Genomic DNA, 21,941 nt, shown 5'->3' on the forward strand with positions numbered 1-21,941 from the left:
GGTGGCCAACCTGCTACAATTTCAGTGCTACCAATGTGCAGACTATTTTGAGACAATATCATTTTTTATATTAATTTCTTTATGAAAATATAATTATTTTTGCCATGTATATTCAGAGCTGCATTTGTTCCCCAGGAGTGTACTTTTCTTGTATTTGTTAAGAATTAGATTATCACATGCAGTACTGTACATAATCTTTTTTCATGTGAACTGAATTTTGTAGAGCAAAAAGGCCACATTGTAACTTGATACGATGATACCTACGAGGGAATTTGCAGTAGCTGTGGCTGCTTAGGCTATAATATCTGCTATTACAGTTCATTACACCGGAGATCGGGATTAAATTTAATCCCTTTAAAGCCTATGTAACCTTACTTATTTGCTTAGCGATCGCCTTTACCAGAAGACTCTGTGTTTCTAATGTCTTTGCACCTTGCACCTACTGTAACCCATTTATTTGACTGTGGTTAAAATTGACTGAATTAAGCAATACATCTTGCTCAAGGGCACAACAGGCAGGGTCCCATTTGGAATCCATACCCACAATTCAAAAGCCCTAATTGGTATTCAGGCACAGGGAAAGAGAGAGAACAGACCATCTCCATGCCCACATTACCACTGTGTCTCGGTGAGGACTTCTATATACAGCATGTGCCCTATTAATTATTATTTTAATAATGGGCCACCACTCCCCATGCTGGGGATTTAAGGGGTTGAAGTCTTGTTTTATGAAAATATTAAGTCATTGTAAATTGATTGCAATGAAGGGGGAATCACAGTTATGATAATGTAATGTGAGTGTGACATATTTATTGATGGTGCTGTATTTGCAATATAATATAGGAGAAAATCTGTGTGCATATGATTTGTGTGTGTGTGTGTGTGTGTTTTTATGATATATATCTATGTATATATATTATTTAAATAGATATAGATGTACAGTATATGCATACATGATACCATCGGTAATTCACACTCACATACACTCACAAATATATACATATATATATAGCAATGCAAATGTGCTAGATGAAGATGTAACCTGATAGTGGTTGAAGATCAAGATACAAGGATACAAGTGATATAAGACAGTGATCCATGATTGGGAGTAACCCTGCAGAGGAGTAGTGGTAGACTTAGTCTAGGTAGTCTGAAGGTGTGTGTGTGTTTGTGCGTGTGTGAGTGTGTGGTATTTATGTGGGTGCAGAAAGCAGGGAGATTAATCCGTGCTGTACTCCAATGAGCTGAGGAATGGCCCCTCTGTGATATACGCAGAAGAAGAACAAAGCTGTGAACTTTCATCACCTCTTTCCTCAGAAACTGCTCTCTCAGCACCCCAGTTGGTGAACCTACATAATGTACATCCCTTTACCCAATTCAACCAGGCCAGCCTTGAAAACGCATGGGCAACCCAGCCCCTGCATGTTGAAGAGCGGCGCTTTTGTTCCAGCCGTAGGTGCTGTAACCCATCGTAAAAGCCTGGAGAAATGAGCTTTTCTGCCAGGAGAAGACCGCTTCAAAATGGCACTTTATCAATCAAACCAATGGCTTTTCTGCTCCAGACTTACATTGGACCACCAAGGGTTCATTAAACCCACATCGCTCCGTATAGATCCAGGCCGACGTTGAGCCCGAAACGCATCCATCATTTAAACACTCAATTATACATGCATTAATCTCTGCAAGCGCAGGCCATTCCGGCACTGTAATAAAAATTTACATGTTAATCTATCCACCGCCGTTACAAATGATTCGTCCAGGGATTATTGACCGGTTGCTGAAGCCAGGCAGCCTGCTGGTGGGTTTGGTATGCGACGGACACTCTGGAGTCACCGCCTTTCCTTGCCATTGGTCTCTCCCTCCTTCCTCCTTTCCTTTCTCTCTCGCTCACACTGCTGATCTCCCCTTTTCCCTCTCTCTCTCTCTCTGGGTGGCAATTCTTAATGTGTTGTGATAAGGAAAGCAAAGGGACAAAGTTAATTAAAAAGATAGGATAGTCCATTTGAAGGAGTTTTCTTTTTTTTATAGTCCTATGAAATAAGGACACACTTTTTTAACTTTCTTGGAGGGAATTCTGTTTTTTCCCATCTCAGAAGATGTCTAGACTGTGCTCGCTCTTGTTTTGTTTGAGGGTCAGAGGTCTCAGTTTTGTCTGCGTTTTTTGACGGTTTTGTTTGAATAATTATGGGAGCCTTGTTTTTCAGTTACACAGTACTTGCTATTGGATCAATATTTCTCCATCAGAAAGAATATGTGTGTTCAACTAAATCATGCTGAAGCATGCAAGAGGGTATTTCTCGCAAATAATTGCCACAGATTTTTTCATCTCTTTTAATTTTCTTTTACTTTGAAAGCTAAAGGAATATTTCAACCAAGAATACACCAATTTATACAAAAGAACCCTAGATAAAGATGAGAGTCAGAGTACAGAAAAATTTTTTAATTAGATGAAAGATTTTTTTAAAAATAAATTACTTACAAAATAGTCTACTTTTTGTGACATTCTACTTTTTGTGACATTACCATACTATTGTACAAAAACCTAATTGGAGAAAGTTCTGGACTAAAAGAAAATTAAATTCTCATTTAAGTCTCATTTAAATTAAAATCAATTCACGTAATTGAATAATTACAAGTAGGTACAGATCTTTAATCACTTTCTTTATTATGAAGAAGTTTAATTTTATTTCTGCGTGTGGTTTGCTAAATTATTTTATAGTTAACCAGCTGAGTATATGGAGTAATTGGAGACTGACAGTATTAATGAATCAGTGGTGCATGAACTGTTGTTGATTAATTCGCAGTTTCTTTGTCTCCATGGAATATGTTGTCCCTGTCGGACCACACAATACCAGTGGCTTTGGCACTTTGGCAGTCTTTCTTTTAACCCTTGTTTTAAAATGTCTGCCTGGCCCACTGCCGGCTAGACTGGCGGACTGAGCTCTGGGGGGGTGGTGGCGGGGGGGGGCAGAGGGGGGGGGGGGGCAGTGCATGGTGCAGAGTGGGAAGACATTAGGCCGGTAAATTGAAAACAGCAGACCCCAAGGTTAGAGCACATCAATCCTCTGAGATTGGATGCCTTACAAGTGAGGAAGAGAAATTAAAGCAGAGAGAACACAGCTGTGGAAGAGAGAGGGAAAGAGAGGGAGAGAGAAAGAGAGAGAGCGAAGTGCAGATAGAGAGACGGGGCAGGGCGAGAGAAAAAGCAAGAGAGAGAGGGAGAAAGCAAGGGGGGAGCATGGATACAGTGAGACGGGCAGAAAGACGGAGATGCAGAGAGAGCAACGACTAGAGGAAGGACACAGTTGCTATCACTCTGTGATCGGGGATTGCACTGCGATGCAGCTGTAGTGGTTCTGGATGGTTTCCTGCTGCCGTCCACGCCGAGCCCTTCCTGAGACCGAGCTTCAGGACCGACCTGAGCATCACTACAATGAGGTAGGGCTGACGAGGGAGCGCAGGGCTGTACCTGAGCATCACTGTAGCTCAACCCTGCACGCAGCTGGACAGGCTCTTTCCAATACTAAATATTATTTGCTGTTTTTTTTTTTTTTTGCAGTTCAGTGTATTTTTAGCCATCTGGCAGGAAAAGTTTCTCTCCTTTTTTTCCTCCTTTCCTGTGCAGTCTCCAAACTTAGCCTTATTTTTTTTCTGGGAGACCCAGGGAATAACGGCTTCAAGGCTCGCGGCAGGTTTAAATTGGGTGGTTCTAACACTCCGGGCCGCCTCGTATTGTATTTGGGACAAAAGCTGCCCGTGCGTGAAATCGCGGGAGTGCCGCTGGAGCCGGGAGGAGCCGGGAGGGGAGAGAGAGGGGGAGCGTGGCGAAGGCGCAGCCCGGATCCTCACAGCGGAGAGCGGCTCGCTGTCCTCGCCGACCCCGCGCGCGCACCGCGATCCGCTGGCTTCACACACGCCGCTGTAACCCAGCCGGGGACATGCAGCCTTTCAGAACCACGCTGATTTATGGGAGTGTGGCCAGAAAGCTTCAGTCAAAAATACTTTCATCATTTTCCCCGCTGTGTCAAATATGGATGGAAAACTGCAGAGTACATTTTAGTGTTCCCCTCGCAGTAAATTTCATTTAATTATTACCTCCATATTAGAGGTTTCAATTTCACCTTCTTATTCCTCTTTTTTCTAATATCAAGTTATTATTATGGTATTCATAAATGTTGGTATTGTTGCTGTTTTTATTTTAGTGCTGTTTTAATTTTGCTTTGGCCACATTATGGAATTAAAAAGACATTATTTGCCAGGGTATAATTTCAAGGTAGATATGATCTTATTTGGTTCACCTATGACTGGTTCACCCGACCATTATTTATTAAATATTTTATATTTACCAATATTAATGTTATTTTATATTTCTGTCTGAAGTTCTTACATTTTTATGGGTTTAAATAGATAGCTGTTCATGGTGGTTGATGAATCACAATGTTATGAAATTAAAATTAATTTTCAATGTTATTAAATATTCACTTGTTGGTGTCAGCATTATCAGTGTACTTTACTTAGTTAGCTTTGTGTTAAAAAGTTGGCCACTGATTATGCTTGAAATTTTTTCTCCAGAATTTGTTTAGGTCAAAGGAGAGGTTTTAAAATAAAAAAATGTAACAGTTACGGTCCTTGCCATTTTCACATAAAAGATAGAGAAAGAAACCAAGGATAGTGAAAGGACTTAATATTTAGTGAGTGCGAAGCAATGATTCTTTACTTTTAAAAACTGCCAGAAAGATTCTATACTTTTAAAAACTACAGTGAACTGTAATGATGCCCTTATATTTTGCATACACATAAGACAATGGAAAGGTCTTAAAAGTAATAACTTAAGTTAAAAACATTAAATAAATGTGAATCGAAAAAGCAGATTGAATTTACACAAATTGAATTTAGTGGGGTCCTGGTTAGAAGGGGACTGGCAGTGGTGTTGGGAGGGTGGGGAGCGATGCTTTCTTCTCCAGCCCACAGTGAATAAATGTGAAAGTCTGGCATTAGTGACTGTGAGGACTTAACAAGCCTGTAATGCTGTACCCGAGGCTGTGAAGGATCACTCTGTGGTGTTTTGTTTTTCTCGCCGCTCTTTTGTAAACGCTCTCCGTGGGGCGCCATGCTAGTTACCAGTGGCTTTATGCAGATTGTGCAGAAATCAAAGGGTAGGAAGGGTTTCGGTGCTTAAGACTGTTGTACAAAAATAACAGTTAAGCAAATGACATCCCCATTTTGCAATTTAAAATAGGGATTTAATTTAATTGCCTGGATGAGACAACCTATTACATGCCGCTGTGCGAACAACAAAAGAAGCAACGCTTTTGCACCTTATTATCGCAGTCTCCACAGTCACACTGTCACATAAATGTGATGGACATTTAGGCGAATATGTAAAATCCAAAATTAGAGCCAGGAAGCCTATTGATTTGCTATTTAACATGGAATTCTGTTTGATCATTTTGAGTAGATTTTGTTGTACATTTTCGTTTAGGCATTTTGCAGACATAAAGTGACTTATGCAGCTCATAGTTTTATTTCCTTATGAATTTTCTTGTCATAAATTGTCAATGACAGCAGTAGTGAACATACCAAAGCTGCAAAACAATTGCATTGGTCATTTTGAACTCTTTGGGTGGAGTGTAGCAAAAAATGAACCTGAATTGTTGTCTAAGATCAGTTGCTTAAGCTCTCTTCACTGCGAATCCTCAGAGATTTTCATGGACAGTCTCCTTTCAATGCCTTTTCACCATCTCTTTAGTTTGTCTGGCTATCTCTGCCCTTATAATGCACTGTGCAGAAGTGAGGACCTTTCTTCTCTGTATATTTTGATACAGTATACCATATCAAAGTAGTGGAAAAGCCTGTGGAAAAGTGACTCTAAGATTTGAGTGGGGAGGAACAGCTCTCGCTGTGAGTTACGTGCCTCGGCTTTGGGGGAACGCTGACGAAGCCGTTAACACCTTGTCGCGGTGTCACTGCTCCACATCACTTTCCTGCCCCTCAGTTACAGCTGAGCGATCTGAGACAAGGCTAACCTGCCACAACAAAGCCTAGCCCTGTGGCCAGAAGGAGCGCAGACTGCTGCAGTTTCCTTTCACGCGGCGGCGAAACTTTTCGGCTGCCACCCTCGACTGCGTCAAAAGGAACGGGCTCGGTTAATAAAGCTGCGGGGTGTCAGTGCCCACACAGCCCCGGATCTGAAGGCTGGCCCACTTTGCCAGCTCTTTCTTCCTGCTCTAGTATCAAATTAAAGCTGGTGCCACGGCTCCCGGGCGTCCCTGGGCTCTGCTGTTCATTTCGCTGGGTACTCTGCTGAGTCCTCACGTTACTCATGCAGGGATCGCTTCAGGAAGCGCTGCGCTAATGTAGCGGGAGTCTTCTGGGCGCTACGCTGAGGGCGCGCCGCGTAGGTCCCGTCCGTAAATAGGCGCGGGGCCGTATCTGCGGAGAGTTCCCTCAGGAGCAGGTGATGCGGGCGGCGATCGGCGGAGCGCGGCGCCGAGGCGAGGGACGCTCAGCCAGGACGCTTTGATGTGCCGCTATAAAGGCCCGCGAGCTTCGCTAGTCAGATCTGCCGTAGCCGTCCACGTGGATGACTGAGAGAGGGTCACCGCGTGCTAAAACCGGGAATAATTACCTCAGCGTCTGACAGACAGACAGACAGATGGGTACAGAAGAATTCGCATATGTGAATAAATCTGCTAGCTCTTCTGCATTCTGGTTATGTTTAACTGAGCTGAAACGGAGTCTCATTCCTGTAACGAAACTATTAGGAGGAAAGCTGTCAAATGCCGTGGTGCGGCGGGAGCTCGAAGGCTTGGCTTGGTTGGAACATAAGTCTCATAATTTTACAAGCTCTGGCTTGCTGTATAATTGAGTTGTTTCACTGATAGGTGCCATACATGATGTGTGGTGGTTTAACTCAGTTTTCTTGCCCGGCGGGCTTGTTGAAATTTGAACCCTCGCTCACTTTGCTAAAAATAATTGGCATTATTTTTTATTTCAAAAATATTTCAATTTGTATTTGTTTTTTTTTCAAAATAAGGCAATTTTGTGTTCCCTCCTATTTTCCTTGCTTTTGTCATAAAATTGTTATAAATAATAGAGGTGCACAAGCAAAAGCCTTAAAATGAACTAAAGATTATATTTTTATTTTATTCTATTAAAATGATATTTTCTTGAAATAAATAGATTTTACACTGCTGCACTGGACTTGCACAGACACTGTTCAAAATGAGAGAGATCATGTTCACACAAATTCCCATTAAATGGCAATAGCTATTAACAAATACCATTCTAACCAATCCAGGGTTCACCTATACTTTTTCCCTTATTCCACACCTTATAGGAAGATATGATGCAACAGTAAGGTGGAGTTTATTATATTTTTAAGTTAGAGAGCAAAATAAGAAATAAGTGCATCTGTCAGCATTCTGTGAACTTAAGTGAACTTTGTTCACTCTTTAAATCCTGTCCAAAAAATAGTGGTCTGGCTTTTTGCTCGAGTGGATCAGCCACTCATTTTTTGCTGTAAGAATAAGCTAAACAAGATAAATACCGTCATGAAAAGCAATACAGCGGGGTTCGTTCAGTTGACTCATCTCTGACACAAATAGCACCCTTAATCCTTTCAAGATCCTGTCTGTGCCTGGTTCTAGGATCTGTGATTAGGACTGTTCTCGTTCTCCTCTCCCTAACACCACATCCATTAGGTAGACCTCTGTCAGTGAGGGCGGAGGTTCACATATTTAAACAGTCCTTTCCTCCCCTCTGTCATTCTCCCCACTCTCGCTCCGTTGTCTCCAGCTGTTCAGCGAGTCCAGAGGTGCTGCTTGGCAGCGCGCGCTCCGTCCGCCACCCGGCCGGTCGCCATGTGTTTGCGCGCGGCGAGGCGCTTACGTGCGAGGGTGAAAAGGATACCGCTTCTGATGCATTATTAATGGCCGATAAATGACTGGTGTGTATGAGACGGTTTGTTTATGTGGACGCCTTTTTGAGCAGCGAGCCAGCTGCATCTGCCAGTCTCTGGCGCGAGCCTCCCAGACACCTCCCCGCTCAGGCACACTGAACAATAACGCCGCCGCTATGCTAACGGTGCGCGCAGCCAGCAGGGCGGCTGGAACACTCTCGTCAGATGTTCGCATTAGGCTGTCTGCAGTGGGTCTCAGTGTCACCGGGTGAATTTGCTTTCAGTGAATTAAAGAATAGCATAATCATTTTGGGGCCCAGGAAAGCGGTTATAGTCATTACGGTAATAACCACAGCCAGGTTTGATATCCTGATTTTCCTGTGGAGCTGTGATAATCAAGAGCATACTCTCATTCCTGTGTGCGTGCGTCCGTGCATGCGTGTGTGTGCGTGTCTGTGTGTGTGCATCTGTGTGTCTGTGTGTGTGCATGTGGGGTGTCTGTGCGGATGTGTGTGTGTGTGTGTGTGTGTGTGTGTCTGTGCGTGTGTCTGTGTGTGTGCATGTGGGGTGTCTGTGCGGATGTTTGTGTGTGTGTGTGTGTGTGTCTGTGCGGATGTGTGTGTGTGTGTGTGTGTGTGTGTGTGTGTGTGTGAAAGTGCGACAGAAAGGAGGGTGGAGAGAAAAATGTGAAGAGAAGTTCTTCTGCATAGAGAATGGGGTTGTGGAGGTTAAAAAACAGTGTGACACATAGGGATGGGTGAAAGAGAGGCGCTCATTAGCACCGTTCACACGTAGTGTTAATTCTCAGACGTGTTGCTGAACCAGCTTGCTCTGCGATGCGCTAGCAGGGCAGATGTTGCTGGTGTGAGGGGGGGCTCCTGCACTGACACATTGCAGAACTACAACATACTAACCACGGTCCTCCACCCAATTAACTGGCACAGAACAGTGCTGCAGACCTGCAGACCTGCATGGTCCACCTGGGTCAGTGGCAGTTTGAACCCCCAGCACTGCTGCTCTGAGCTTTTCGATGGCAGTGGGATGTACAGATGGGCAGTTAGCAGTATTTTCCTCATTACTCAGGGAACTGATGTATGCTGTTGTTTCATGCTATTCATGCTACCTAATGAGCACATACTCCAACTGATTTGTCACAGCTGTAACCATATGGCAGTTATACTGCAGTCTCGGCAAAGAGTAGAGTGGCAGACAGGTTGTCAGAATGACTGCTGCGGCCTGAGATTGAACATAGCATGTTGACATGTTCAGCTAGACGTTGAATTGGTAACAGAATGAGTATCGTAGTGGTGTCTTGTGTGTGTGTGTGTGTGTGTGCTTGACTGACCCGTGTCTCCGTTTGCTTTATTGACAGGAGCAGTGAGAGGGGGGTAGCCGCAGTGTGAGCCAGTCAAAGCAGGGTTCGGTGTGCCATGGCGGGACAGGGGCTTTCCACGGGTCTCTTCCTGCTCCTGGGGGTCTTCTCTCTCGCCCACGGCTCCATATTCCTGTCCAACCAGCGCCTGAAGGCCCGCTTCCAGAGAGACCGCCGCAACATCCGCCCAAACATCATCCTCATCCTCACCGATGACCAGGATCTGGAGCTAGGTGAGCGCGGGCAGCCTGCGGTAACAGCCACGGCACCCCACCCACAGGCCACAGGGCAGGGTCTGCGCCTTCAAAAGCAATGAGTAATATCTGTGTCCTGAGAATCTGCAAAAAGAATAAGCTGAAGGCGTGCTAAATTACGAGATGTTTACACAAAACTACTTCGCTGATTAATATCCCCGTCCCCGTTTGCTTATTGTTCCTGGTCTTTTGGATGTGACCACTGCTAATAATAAATTAAGATCACACACAGACTTAAACTATTATTTTTTGAGGGTGTTTATTCAATTTAATTTTTTTTGGGAATCAGTTACATGCTTCTCTTTTTTTCCAAGCGTTCTCTTGCTCCAAGTATCAGCTGACATTTTGGCTTCTGTCTTTCTCAGGGGTATATGCCTGGCATTGACAGGGGGAACCTTTAAGCTAATTAATTGGCTGAGGCTGAAATGGCTGAGCCGGAGTAACCTGGCAGGTGGCTCAGTTGTATTGGCTTTGTTTACATGATAGTCTGCAGTCAGAGTCTCCTCATTGTCTCTGCAGGCTGCCAGACAGACCACACTGCCTTTCATTCGCTGTTGTCTCTGTGCTAATTGATGCAGGAGACCTGTCTGCAGGCTTACGGTATCCTATTTTTGAAACATAAAGATGCTCATATCCACAGACAGCCCCTAATGAAATACGCTGGAAAGCAGAATGCATTTGTTTAGCTTTCTTCTTGGGTGTGACAGATAGCAGCGGCACCAGGATTCTTCGCTGCAGCACAGTTTGACGCCCGCACTAACTCTTTCAAGACCTCAGACAGAGAAATTATTGTCAGTCACTTACACAGCTGCGATTATGAAAGACGCAAGCCAGCCGCTTTTGTGACGCCTTTTCAGAATGAGATCCTTGGGTGCATCAACAGCCATTATGCTACAAATACATCATCTTGATTTCCTATGAATGCTTTCTTATTTTCAACCATTTTTTCAGTTCTTATGAATCTTCAAAGGACCTTCACAGCACCAAAGAGAAAAGTCACTTATGTCAGCTCCACTCATTTTTGTAGGAAAGCAAGTGGAACCGCAAAAATAGAAAAGAAATGCTTAGCGTTTAGTTGTAGGAATTAATTTGGATCTAAAATGACTGACTGAAGCCAGAAACGAAAATTAAGCTAAAAGAAATATACATTTGGGTTATTTGAAACCTTATTGTATTTATAAATTCCAGAAACAAATTTAGACAAATGGTTTACAAAAACTGGCACATGGTATACGATACATACAATCATAGACAACACACATCATCCTGTAGCAGAGCACACATTTGTGTTCACCACTCTGGACAAGAAACCGTCCCTGTGGTAATTGTGGACAGATGTGGACTTTCCCTCTACAATTAGCATGGAGTGGACGATCAATGCCCTTGTTGTCCACACCAAACAGTCGGTTGGCCTGTGCTTTGTGAAATCTCACTTTGTTCACTGCTTCAGTACTGATTGTGCTCCGACTATGAAGAGTTCCAGATGGAATGTGTCCTTCACCAATCGGCACACCCTTGAAAGCAGTGAATTTATGGTCAGGCATCTGTTCCCTAAACCACAATGATGTGATGGGCCTCAGAGGACTGGCTGAGAATTGGCGACTGTCCTCACACTGAAAAGCTTTATTTTGTAAAACTGATACTGCTCTCTCTGCCTATACTGTATATGCACACACACACACACACACACATATATAGGAAAAAACGCCTGCATGCTCACTGACACAGTCATACTGTCCATGGAAATAAATACCATAGACTCTTTCCTTCCTTCTTCATTTCCCTCCTCATTATTTTATTTTAGCTCCCCAACTCTCAGAGATTTTGTACTGAATATTGTTAAAGAAAAAAAGTCCAAAATGAGGGAATATAGTGTTGACATTCCTGCCTACTTATGTTTATTTGGCGACAAAGATTTTGAATGTTTATTTTCCTCAGAAGTTTGGGAAACATAAATTATATGCAGTATTGCTGCATTCTCTGAGATTAATAAAGCATCTTTTGAACCACATATCTATATCTGTCATTTTTCTCATTTAATGGGAAAAATGGCAGGTACTGTATAGCTGAGAGAAAAATATTGCAGGGTTGTTAAATGAGAAAAATGGCAGGTACTGTATAGCTGAGAGAAAAATATTGCAGGGTTGTTACGCATTCACTAAATGCTGAAAGTATATTGAAAAACTTTTTTGCAAAATAACTTTTGATTGTATTTCTCTTTTACAATGTAACAAATACATTGAAAATATTTATTTGTAGGTTTAGCGGTAGCAATTTCCAAAGGTCTTTTCTTACCTTGAACAATTATCATGTTGTGCTTAATGCACAAAGACTTTGTGTTAAATTGAATGGAATTGTATCAGAGCAGTGGGTTCTTTGTATCTGAAACGGGCTCACGTACACTCTTTTTTTTAATCAACTTTGCCTGTCAGGAGTTCATGTTGTGCTGTTTGAACATGTCTTTGAAACCAGGCCCTTAGTTTTGACCTTTTTCCTCTTGTTGCAAAACATGGAGCGAATGCATTTGAAAAAGGTCAATCTGAGCCAGGCTTCCCAGAACTTCAGCCTCCCATTCACACAAGCTTGTTGCTGGAGTTTGCCTTTTTCTGTGGGACTGAGGGGTGGCAGACGCGTGTAGGGCAGCATTTTAAACTGAGCCCCGCTGTCCCCCAAGCACGGAGGGACAAGGGCACAACGACTACCCTCGGTCCAGAAGACCTCAAATCACTTTGAGGGTAGACATAAAAAATATTCTGAAAAGCCAAAAAGCTCCCCCCTCTGAGAGGCTAAGTGATGGCCGCGGGAGGGAGCCGTGCCCGGGGACAGCGTGAGCAGCATACGGAGCTACGGGGCATTTGCACTGCTTTTGTTTCATTTGAAAAGACAGAATTAATTGACCTCTGTAATGTTGTTGCACAGCGGGGCGCTCTAAGCCAAATGAGGTGTGTGGGGCCTTGCCAAAATCAAACAGGCTCGTGCAGGTACTCCTCTCGGCTGGGTCCACTTTTCCCTTCCATGCACTGCATCTCGCAAGTGCTGCCTAGCACCCGGCGTGTTGAGCCTTTTGTTTGTGGCTGAGAGATTGCACTGAGCTGTACAGAACGAATGAGTCAGAGCCCCTGTCAGTCCAGATCCTTTCTTTCTGCTTGTGAAATCCTCTGTCAGAGGAGCTTTTCTTCCTCCTCCTACACAATTAGCTGAACAGATTAAAAATATATATATATTTGGATAAAGTGACATCGCCTGCGGTGTCGCCTGTTTGTTCGTGTCTCCGAGTGTTATGTCCGCCCCAGGCCCAGCTGACCCCTGACTTCCCCTCCCTCGTCTTCCTCAGGATCCATGCAGGCCATGAACAAGACACGGCGCATCATGGAGCAGGGTGGCACCCACTTCTCCAACGCCTTCGTGACCACGCCCATGTGCTGTCCGTCGCGCTCCTCCATGCTGACCGGGAAGTACGTGCACAACCACAACACCTACACCAACAACGAGAACTGCTCCTCGCCCTCCTGGCAGGCCCAGCACGAGCCCCGCACGTTCAGCGTCTACCTCAACAGCACCGGCTACCGCACAGGTCAGTCCCCCTCTCTGCCCGTCACGTTTCCTCCCTGGCTCTCTGTGTCTTTCTATTGCACTTCCTCTAATGCACACACTATAAATTAAATGACTTACACACACTTGCATGCATGCCTGAACACACGCAAACACACACATACACACCTTTTACCAGTGTGTTATCGTAGAGAAACTGGACTGGAGGATGGATAGGACAGTCTGTTTGTGAAAATTGGTTTTCAAAGTAGTTTATAATGAAGGCTAGTCTCATTCAACCATCTCTGTCCCGAATTTATAGAGCAAATTTTACTTGCGGAGGCTAACCATTCGGCAGTGCCTCAGAAAAGAATTCCCCACAGCGCTCTCCCATTGTTAATATTCCATACACTCTTACTGGCACATTTTCTAGTGTTAGCTTTCTTGGCTCCCCACAGGAAATGCTCAGTGGAGCACTTCCTTATTCTTGTTTCCTGTCCAACTCATGAGAAATAATTACCACCTCCGTAAATCCGTCATGCTTCCCAAAAAACTCCAATTATTCCACCCAGTTGATTTTAATGCACTGGACAGACCACAACCTGTCTGTGGCTTCAGCAAGGGCACCTTGTTTTTTATTAATAAATAAAACTGTCCTGTTCTGCTTTTGATCAAATTTTGATTTCTTTTTTTATTTCCTACATGTTATTTCTCCTGTATGTTGTTAACATTTAGCTTCTATGGGTGCTGCCCTTTAGTTGTTGATATTATTAGCTTCTATGCTGTGCGATAGAGATTCTCTGACAAGCTATCATTCTGCATAGGTATTGACAATGCCTGAATCTTCAGTGTGGTCAAATTTGAGAGAAGTCAATGTTCATCAACAGACACATTTCATTTTACTTGTCCTGGATGCATTACACAGGCATTTTTTCTGGTACAAAGCTGTACTCTGTGTGCCGTAAGAACAAATTCAAAAAGATTTCAAGGAGATTGACAATGAACTATGCATGTCCTTTGCTGTGTGTGCACAAACACGCATGCAAACCACTCCCAACCACGAGTCCCCATTACTACTTTTTATCTCGAACAGCAGAAAAAATATTGGTCAAACCAGACGTATCTCTGTAAACCATTTGTGAGGCACCTCTGTGGTATTGCCCATAAAGACAAAGGATGATGGTTGCAGGTATAATCAAGGTTTTCCATCCTTTACAGAGTCTGTTTATTTTACCATTTCCTCTGTGACCGACAGTTTATAACCGACAGGGCTGCTGCAGTGCTCGGCAACAAATCTAATTATAACCTGCTGACCCTTCAGGAGACAATCCAACTGGAGTCATTTCAACAGGAGCACCCCTCATGGAAGCAGCTAACCATGAACAACAAAACCATTAAGACATAAAACTCAGAATCCCTTGCTTTGACTCCCCTCTGTATTCTGCTGGCTGTGTGGGCCCTGTAGATCTGTTCTAATGCCACCTAATGTATCCTAGTCTCAAGGAAAAGGGAAACAAGTCGGCCACTCCTCAGCTACCATCAACATGGAACTGCACTAAACACTTTCAGTTATAGTTCAGAAGCCCTTATGCTGGCTTTATTTCCCCCAGCATTTGTGCATTGTGCCTTTGGCTGATTTCCAATAGGCGATATTATAGTTTTGATCAGATGAAGGCTATCTTTACTTGCAGTTAGCAGATGCTCTCCTCCACAGTGGTTTAAAGATTAAGGTGTAAAATGCAGTGATTCCCGAGAGAGAGAGAGAGAGAGAGAGAGAGATGTAACAGAGAGAGAGGGTGCAACAACTTGCCAACTACTAAACTAAGTTATATAAACAAGAACAAAACTACCCCACTGGGGATCAAGCTAACTACATTAAATGAATTACAGCAAGGAACCACAAGCTCTGTTAAATGTTCCTCTCAGTCACTCAATGCCTGCGTCTCTGTCTTTCTTGCAGCCTTCTTTGGGAAATACCTAAATGAGTATAATGGCTCATACGTCCCTCCTGGCTGGAAGGAGTGGGTGGGACTGGTGAAGAACTCCCGCTTCTACAACTACACCCTGTGCAGGAACGGTGTCCGGGAGAAGCATGGCTTTGAATACCCTAAGGTCAGCTCACACCCCCTCCTTGCCTCTGGAAAATCTGCCAGCAATGCACCGCCTGGTTGTTAATATAGGCACGGCTTGTGTGCTTCATTAATACTCTGCTATGTGTGTGTTTGTTAGTTGTCACTGCTTATGCGTTTTCTCTTGTGTGTTATTCATATGCAGTGTTCATGTGGTTTACTCCTGCTTGTCGCCCTGAGGTTCCCCTATACATGTGTTGGGCAGTGCGCCTGTGGGATAGGCAGAATCTCAGGAATGCATGTGGAGGAAATGTGTTCCAGCCCGTCCACACTGATAGGGCTTCGTGTGCTGGCCGGAGACAGGAACTTTACTAGTTTGACCTCAACAGATCCCTGGTTTGTGGCAAAAGACAGATCCCAGCATCACTCTAGCTGATGTCTTCCATCCCAGGGGCCGGAGGTCCCTGGTTCCCTGCTCTGAGTGCTTCATGGATGCCACAGTTCCTCTCCCGCACTCTAACTGAAACTAATCACGATGTAATGCGGAGTTGTTTGAGCCTGAACTAGCTGGGAGGGCCACAGTTACTGAGATTTATCGCACATCTCATCTTGCCCTTCAGAGCGAGGCGAAAAAAGAAGAGGAAATGCAAATGAATCATTGAGTCTCATTTCCTGGTTTGGGCTGCGCTGTGCCGCGCCGCCCTCTGGTTTGCTGCCACTGTCAGAGTCCTGCTTGTGTCTGAGGCCCAGGTGGCACGCTGAGCACTTCGCCACTGCCTCATTCCTCAGCCCTGATGCTCGGCCACAAATCACAGCTGTCCGCCCGGCCCGGCCAAGTCCGCAGGATGCAATCTGCAGTGTCCTTCAGGGCTTTCTGTTTTATGTGTGTGTGTGAGTGTGTGTGTGTGTGTGTGTGTGTGGTTGGGGGGGGGGCATGTATGGGGTGTGTGTGTGTGTGTGTTATGCTATTTGAGAATCTCACTTGCCCTTTTTTTTTGACCCTAACTGCCTACAGGATCAACAGCACCTGGCTCTAATTTGGTCTCTCTGATGTTTGCCAACTATTGCAAGACCTGGACAATAGCAGACATTCCTTCTAACAATAAGAAAGGGTTTCCAAAGAGAAACGCCTCCTGCATATGTTTCCAACCTGGTGGTGGAAAGATTGATTCATATCCCTAACTGGCACCACCACCAGGGAGGATTTGTGTCATTTCTCAGAAGTGCTTCTCTTTCGCAGTTGCGAGCATTTGATTTCCAGATGCAGCTTGTTTCTTGTTAGCCTTCAAGTTAAATACGAGCTGAAAAGAAGGAGCAGAAAAAGTGCTGACTCCTCAGCGGATCGGTTGACCGGGCGCTCGGAGAATGTCACAGAAGCCCCTCCACTTTCCCAGGCTGCTCTCTCCAACAAAGTCAAAGCAGTTTGTGTTTCATTTATTTTCATCCCTGTAATTAAAGTATGTCCCCTAATGTCTATCCTGTGCAGGATTACCTGACTGACATAATCACCAATGACAGCATCAGTTACTTTCGCACGTCAAAGAAGATGTACCCTCACCGGCCAGTCATGATGGTTCTGAGCCATGCTGCCCCCCATGGACCGGAGGACTCAGCACCCCAGTACAGCAATGCCTTTCCGAACGCCTCACAGCACATGTGAGTCCACCCTCTGGGACAGTCCAACACATGCAAGCACACTGACTATACTGCAGCTCAAAGTGCACTCTGATGCACTCAAACATATGCATCAGTTTTAAATGAGATATCACTGGAAGCAATACAGGGGCCTCAAAATTATGTAGCACAAAATAAGAATTGCTTTCAGTGATTCAGTCTTCATTTATGATATGTAAAACCTGACATAAAAGTGTTTTGTGTTTTCAGACAGATTTTAAGAATATATTTTCTTTGTAAAATTCCCTAATTTTTCTTCTGTTACACTTTCATAATTAATGTGCATCTCCTGTGTGTCGCCCTTTCTTCTCTCTTTCAGTCTACCCCCCCCCCCCCCCACACTCTCCCATTAAATGTCACTTCAGAGGTGCTGTAACTGAAGAACAAATGGGCACAGTACTGGCACTGTCAAAGCAATTACACACAGTAAAATAGAAGTGGAAAAAATGAATTATTTAATATTTGCAAAATCTCTACTCTTTTAACTTCAGTTTTCCCTCTCTTCTGCTATCGCCCTTCTCCTGTCTTGCTCCCTCTTTGACCCCCTCCTTCCCCCAGTCAGTGATGGTGCAGTAGTACTTTTACTGGCAGCCTCAGCTCACACCTCAAAGCAGCTTGCTGTTAATTGCTGACCATTTGGGTTCAGAATTCTGTTCAGTCAACCAGCCCCCCCCCCCCTCCCCAACCCACACCAGCAACTCCATACTCTAGCTAAATCCCCTGGGACTTGCACTGCCAGTCTCTAATGTGACAAGAACACTCAATATAATCTGAGTCATGCCGTGGGGTTTTAGAGGTTTCTGCTGAGTTGTTACCTATAAGCCACACACCCCCCCCGCCAAACACACACACACACCCACGCACATGCATACACACACACACACACACACACTCACAGGCACACACACGTACAACAATTAAAATAGATGTTACGGCTTCCCAGCTTCCTACTTCCATAATCTGTTCAGCTCTGGCATGCCTCTGTCTGAAAATTAATTTTCAAGAAATAAAATTTGAATATTAAACCTAATCGTGTTCCCTTTTTTAAAGTGCAAAGGGATTATGTTTAGTTGAATAGGCCCAGAATATTATTTGGCCTTTTGAAGACTAATTAATGGGGGTTTGGTGTATCCAGCCACTTTTCCTGTGTTTGAGTTTTTTAGAGAACCATGTCCTATATACTCTCAAAGCAGTACAGTCAGTTATAGTCTACAGCGTTTTATAAATGGCCATGGGGGACTTGGTGTCAAGGACGATGCTTTGTTTTTAGATGTCGTACTGTAGGGAGGTCCTCCAGGTCCCACTGCCTTTGCACTATAGAGAAGACATAACCAACAGCACAGCTGAATTCCATACGTCAAGTCCTGTAGCTGTTCTAGTACATAATTTGATGTGAAAAACTGTCAGGATATGTTGTGGTATGTGTTTGTGGCCGGCGTGTTACATCATAGCCTAGAAGCAGCAGAGCAGCCTGTCCCTGACCCTCGTCCAATCCTGTGTGAGCCACCCTGCACCTTTAGCCACTTCCCTCCCAGTCCTCCCGGTTCTTCCGTCTCTCAGAGACAATAACAAATTGAACAAGTGATGCATGTGTCATATTGAATAACTGCAGCGTCAGAGGACTCAACGTCCTACTGTGGTAGGGGGAGACCACAGGGGCTCATATATAAATTCAAACACATTTCAAATGCATTACAGACTGGTAGGAAATGTATCGTACGTAGAAAAACACATTACTTTGCAAGACAGGCGTTTTACCTTTTCTTTCACAGACAAGTATTAATTTGACATTTTATTTCAGAAATGTCTAATGCCAACATGACTGAAATAAAACTCAGAATTGATTTTGGGATATTTTAAAGGATTCTTTTGAAGTGATCTAGATAGTGCTTTTAATTCCAGCCCAAAGAAGAATCACATGTTTTGATTGCCTCAGTAATACAGCCTTCTTGACTAATGTGATGTTTTCAAAGTTGCCACTTGAGAAAGAGTCATAAAAGCCTACAGAGCCTAGCTGTGCCTTCCCTTCTTTTTCCCTCCAATTATAGTAGCAGGCCATTAGCATCACAAAGATGCTGTTGAGCTTGTACTGTCTGCTGTGGCTTCTTTGGAGTTTGTTTTTAATTGCCTCGGTTCTGCCATACAGTCATTTCCCATTCGTCTGTTTAGATTGCTCACATTTATAGCTACTTTTTAGATGTTTCTTTACAACTTCAAAATGCTGTCTCCACTCTTTTGTGTTTTATCCCTGCTTCTGCTCTATCTTTTTCTCCACCCCTACATTAGCTCTTTCTCCCCTTCCAATCGCTTCTTAATATAGTGTCCATGGTCAACACCTCCCCAATCAAACGAAAGCAGCTCGTGTACTCTCTACTGTCGGCCTCTGCCAAATAATTAATGAGCATCCTCTTTCTAACAAACACTTTGTTCCAACTCACTTTGAACCCTGATTCCCATTACTGAACACCACCACCTTCTCAAATCCACCATGTGAACTTTATGACCTCCACCCACCACCATCTCAAATCCACCATGTAAACTTTATAACCTCCTACCCATCATCTTCCCAAATCCACCATGAAAACCCCTTTATCTTCTACCTATACTGTCACAAACGTGAAAAAATCTCTCCTATCCCCATGCAATTTCTTTTCCACTTCTTTCTTCGCCAAAACAGATCAGTCAACAACAAAAAAAACGATTGCTTCTGAAAGCAGTGTTTGCCCCTGACCCAAACAATCAAATTTTTCCTTTTAAATAAAGATGGCTTACTGGGTCGGGAGCAGCTGGTGTCTTGAAGGAGAACCTGTTTGGATTGAGAGGCTTAGCATTGTGCAATACATAGCAGTCAGTAGAGGGGAGGGAGGTTTAACCTGCTGGACTCTAAGGCTCTGCCAAGAAATCACTCTGGAGTCGTAAAACCTACCACGGGCAGTGCTTGGAGCTTGTTAAATCTGTCTTTAATCAGTGAAAACCTGTGGTAAATAAATTGAACTGATCCTTAATCTCAGTTTAGGATCTGGTAAAGCGGTTTAGCCGTGAGGGCCTCTAGTGGTGGTTTTTGGTAGTACACAAGTGAAGCGTCTGTCCATCCACCGTTGGTGAATTGTCTGTTTGGCAGTCAGTGAGAAGTCAGTTTCAACTTAATTCTACCTGCTGATACTTGTACAACAGCTTTTATAAAGATCAGTCCAGGGCTCCATGTTGGTAAGGTCTGTTGTACATACACTGATATATGTATGTATGTATGTACGTGTGTGTGTGTGTGTGTGTGTGTGTGCGTGTGCACATATTTATGTATGTATGTCTGTGTGTGACACATCACCCTGACATGGCTACCCAAGCTAATACTGCTGCTCTAGGAATGCATAGTTCTCCAGTTGCAAATGAAAAAAGGTGTGTGTCTGTGTGTGGGAGAATAAGAGAGTGAGAGAAAGAGAGAATGAGTGTGTACGCTAGTTATGCTTTTCTGAAGGAGATGGAAATCTATTCAAGTCTGATCTTGTCACTTTATTTGATGTTGTGTAATCATTTCTACTTTTTCTTTTTTTGCCTAATTGTACTCACGCTATGGTGGTCATTACTGCAATCTCTGCTGTCAATTCAAGAGAGTACAGATGTTCTCTCCTTCAAAGCATGTGATGTCAGGCGCCACTTCTGACCATACCACAGTCCAGTTGGTTTGGCTCACATAGACATGAGTCAGAGGATGACACTTAATGTGAATCCCGACAGGCAAACTGTGGGTGCCCGGTCAACCAGTGGGGTTTCTCTGCACAGTGAGACATCATCATTCCAGCCTGTTAAAACCCTCCCTCCCTGGGCAATATTAATGCCAATCGTGTGTCACCCTGCTGGGCTGCTGGCATGGTTCAGATTTAATGCCAGACTGTGGGGCCCATCCATGGACTGGAATAGTGTGTTAATAGGATGTGCCATCCAGTAGCTCTCAAACTATTTTTTATATAGCATAATAGATATAAATATTTGAAATGACCTAAAACACATCATTACCTATTCACATAAATAGACTTTTGGGTGACAAATGACTGTTCATTCTTACTTCATAATACTAAACTGACTGGCTAATGCATAAAAATGCTATATGGTGTATGAAATAATAAATATTAAATTATTTAACTTTAGTATGCCATTTATATATAAATGCAAAATACATTTAATAATCAGAATTTACTGTTCACATTTTTGGATTAGTTCAGATTAAGCATGCTGAATTGAATATTGGAACATTCTTCGATTCCATTTTCTCCTTTCATCTTGTCATATTTGACTTCTGAATCAAAACATTTTACTCACTTTGAATTAAACAGAAAGATCTATACCAATTATTTTTTACGTTGCATTGACTTGATCAACAGTGTAACAGTTTGCAAGCTAATTTTATTCTGAAGCTGTCAACTGAGAAACGCGGTTAATGAGCCAGTGTTTTGTAGTGCCATGGCCCTACTTAGCCAGCTAAGATCACCAATTTATTTCCCATTGAAAAACCAACACAGAAATGCCTGTGCATAAAAGCTCTTCACTTGTGTATTTGCGACATGGCCATTTTGCCTTTCTGCAGACAAGGGCCTTTTAAAATGTTGCTCATTTTATAGGTTGGTAGCAAGCTACCAAGATATCTTCTCTGGAGAGATTCTTTGTCTTTGCAGTCTGTAGTCTCTGTACAATGTTAAAATTAAATATAAAAATGGTAGCTAGTTAGCACATATCATTGTACTTCTTAAAAAGTTGTATCAGACTAATCTAGCCCGGCATTTTAATATACATACTGTAACACAATGTTCCATGATTAGCCAAGAGTCGTGTGTTTGTATGTGTGTGTGTATGCGTATGTGCATGCATGCGTGTTTCTGTTATGATCTGCTCACCATGCACACTATGTGATTACAATAGCCTGTGATGGAGACTCTCAGCGACATCACTGCTCTCTTGCATTGACATTGACTGTGTGACTCACTCCAGACTGGAGGATGAGCTTTAATAAGCTGGTGCTTCCAGCGATAAAACTGGGAGTGAGAGAGAGACGGAGGCGATTCTGATGGCCCCGGCGCCGCCTCTTTAACCAACAGCGGTTAGAGCGGCCCTGAAACACCAGGGAGGAGCACGGCTCTGAATAAATA

The 21,941-nt window shown here is 43.6% G+C and overlaps 1 protein-coding gene across 5 annotated transcripts in view; it reads left to right on the top strand.

Moving 5' to 3' along the window:
* LOC135234203 (extracellular sulfatase Sulf-2-like) overlaps window positions 1-21,941 on the top strand; it is a 118,138-nt gene that overhangs the window by 78,893 nt on the left and 17,304 nt on the right. For 4 of the 5 annotated variants that reach the window (XM_064298552.1, XM_064298553.1, XM_064298555.1 and 1 more), the window contains 4 exons: window positions 9,273-9,505; window positions 12,861-13,100; window positions 15,018-15,169; window positions 16,613-16,782. In XM_064298552.1, coding sequence (XP_064154622.1) covers window positions 9,331-9,505; window positions 12,861-13,100; window positions 15,018-15,169; window positions 16,613-16,782 — 737 coding nt within the window. In that variant the 5' untranslated portion in view covers window positions 9,273-9,330. Of the gene's footprint in view, window positions 1-3,200; window positions 3,439-9,272; window positions 9,506-12,860; window positions 13,101-15,017; window positions 15,170-16,612; window positions 16,783-21,941 lie in introns of those variants that run through there. The other variant, XM_064298554.1, reaches the window with a different exon arrangement.

The sequence above is a fragment of the Anguilla rostrata genome, chromosome 11 (assembly GCF_018555375.3).
Source record: "Anguilla rostrata isolate EN2019 chromosome 11, ASM1855537v3, whole genome shotgun sequence".
Lineage (NCBI taxonomy): Eukaryota > Metazoa > Chordata > Actinopteri > Anguilliformes > Anguillidae > Anguilla > Anguilla rostrata.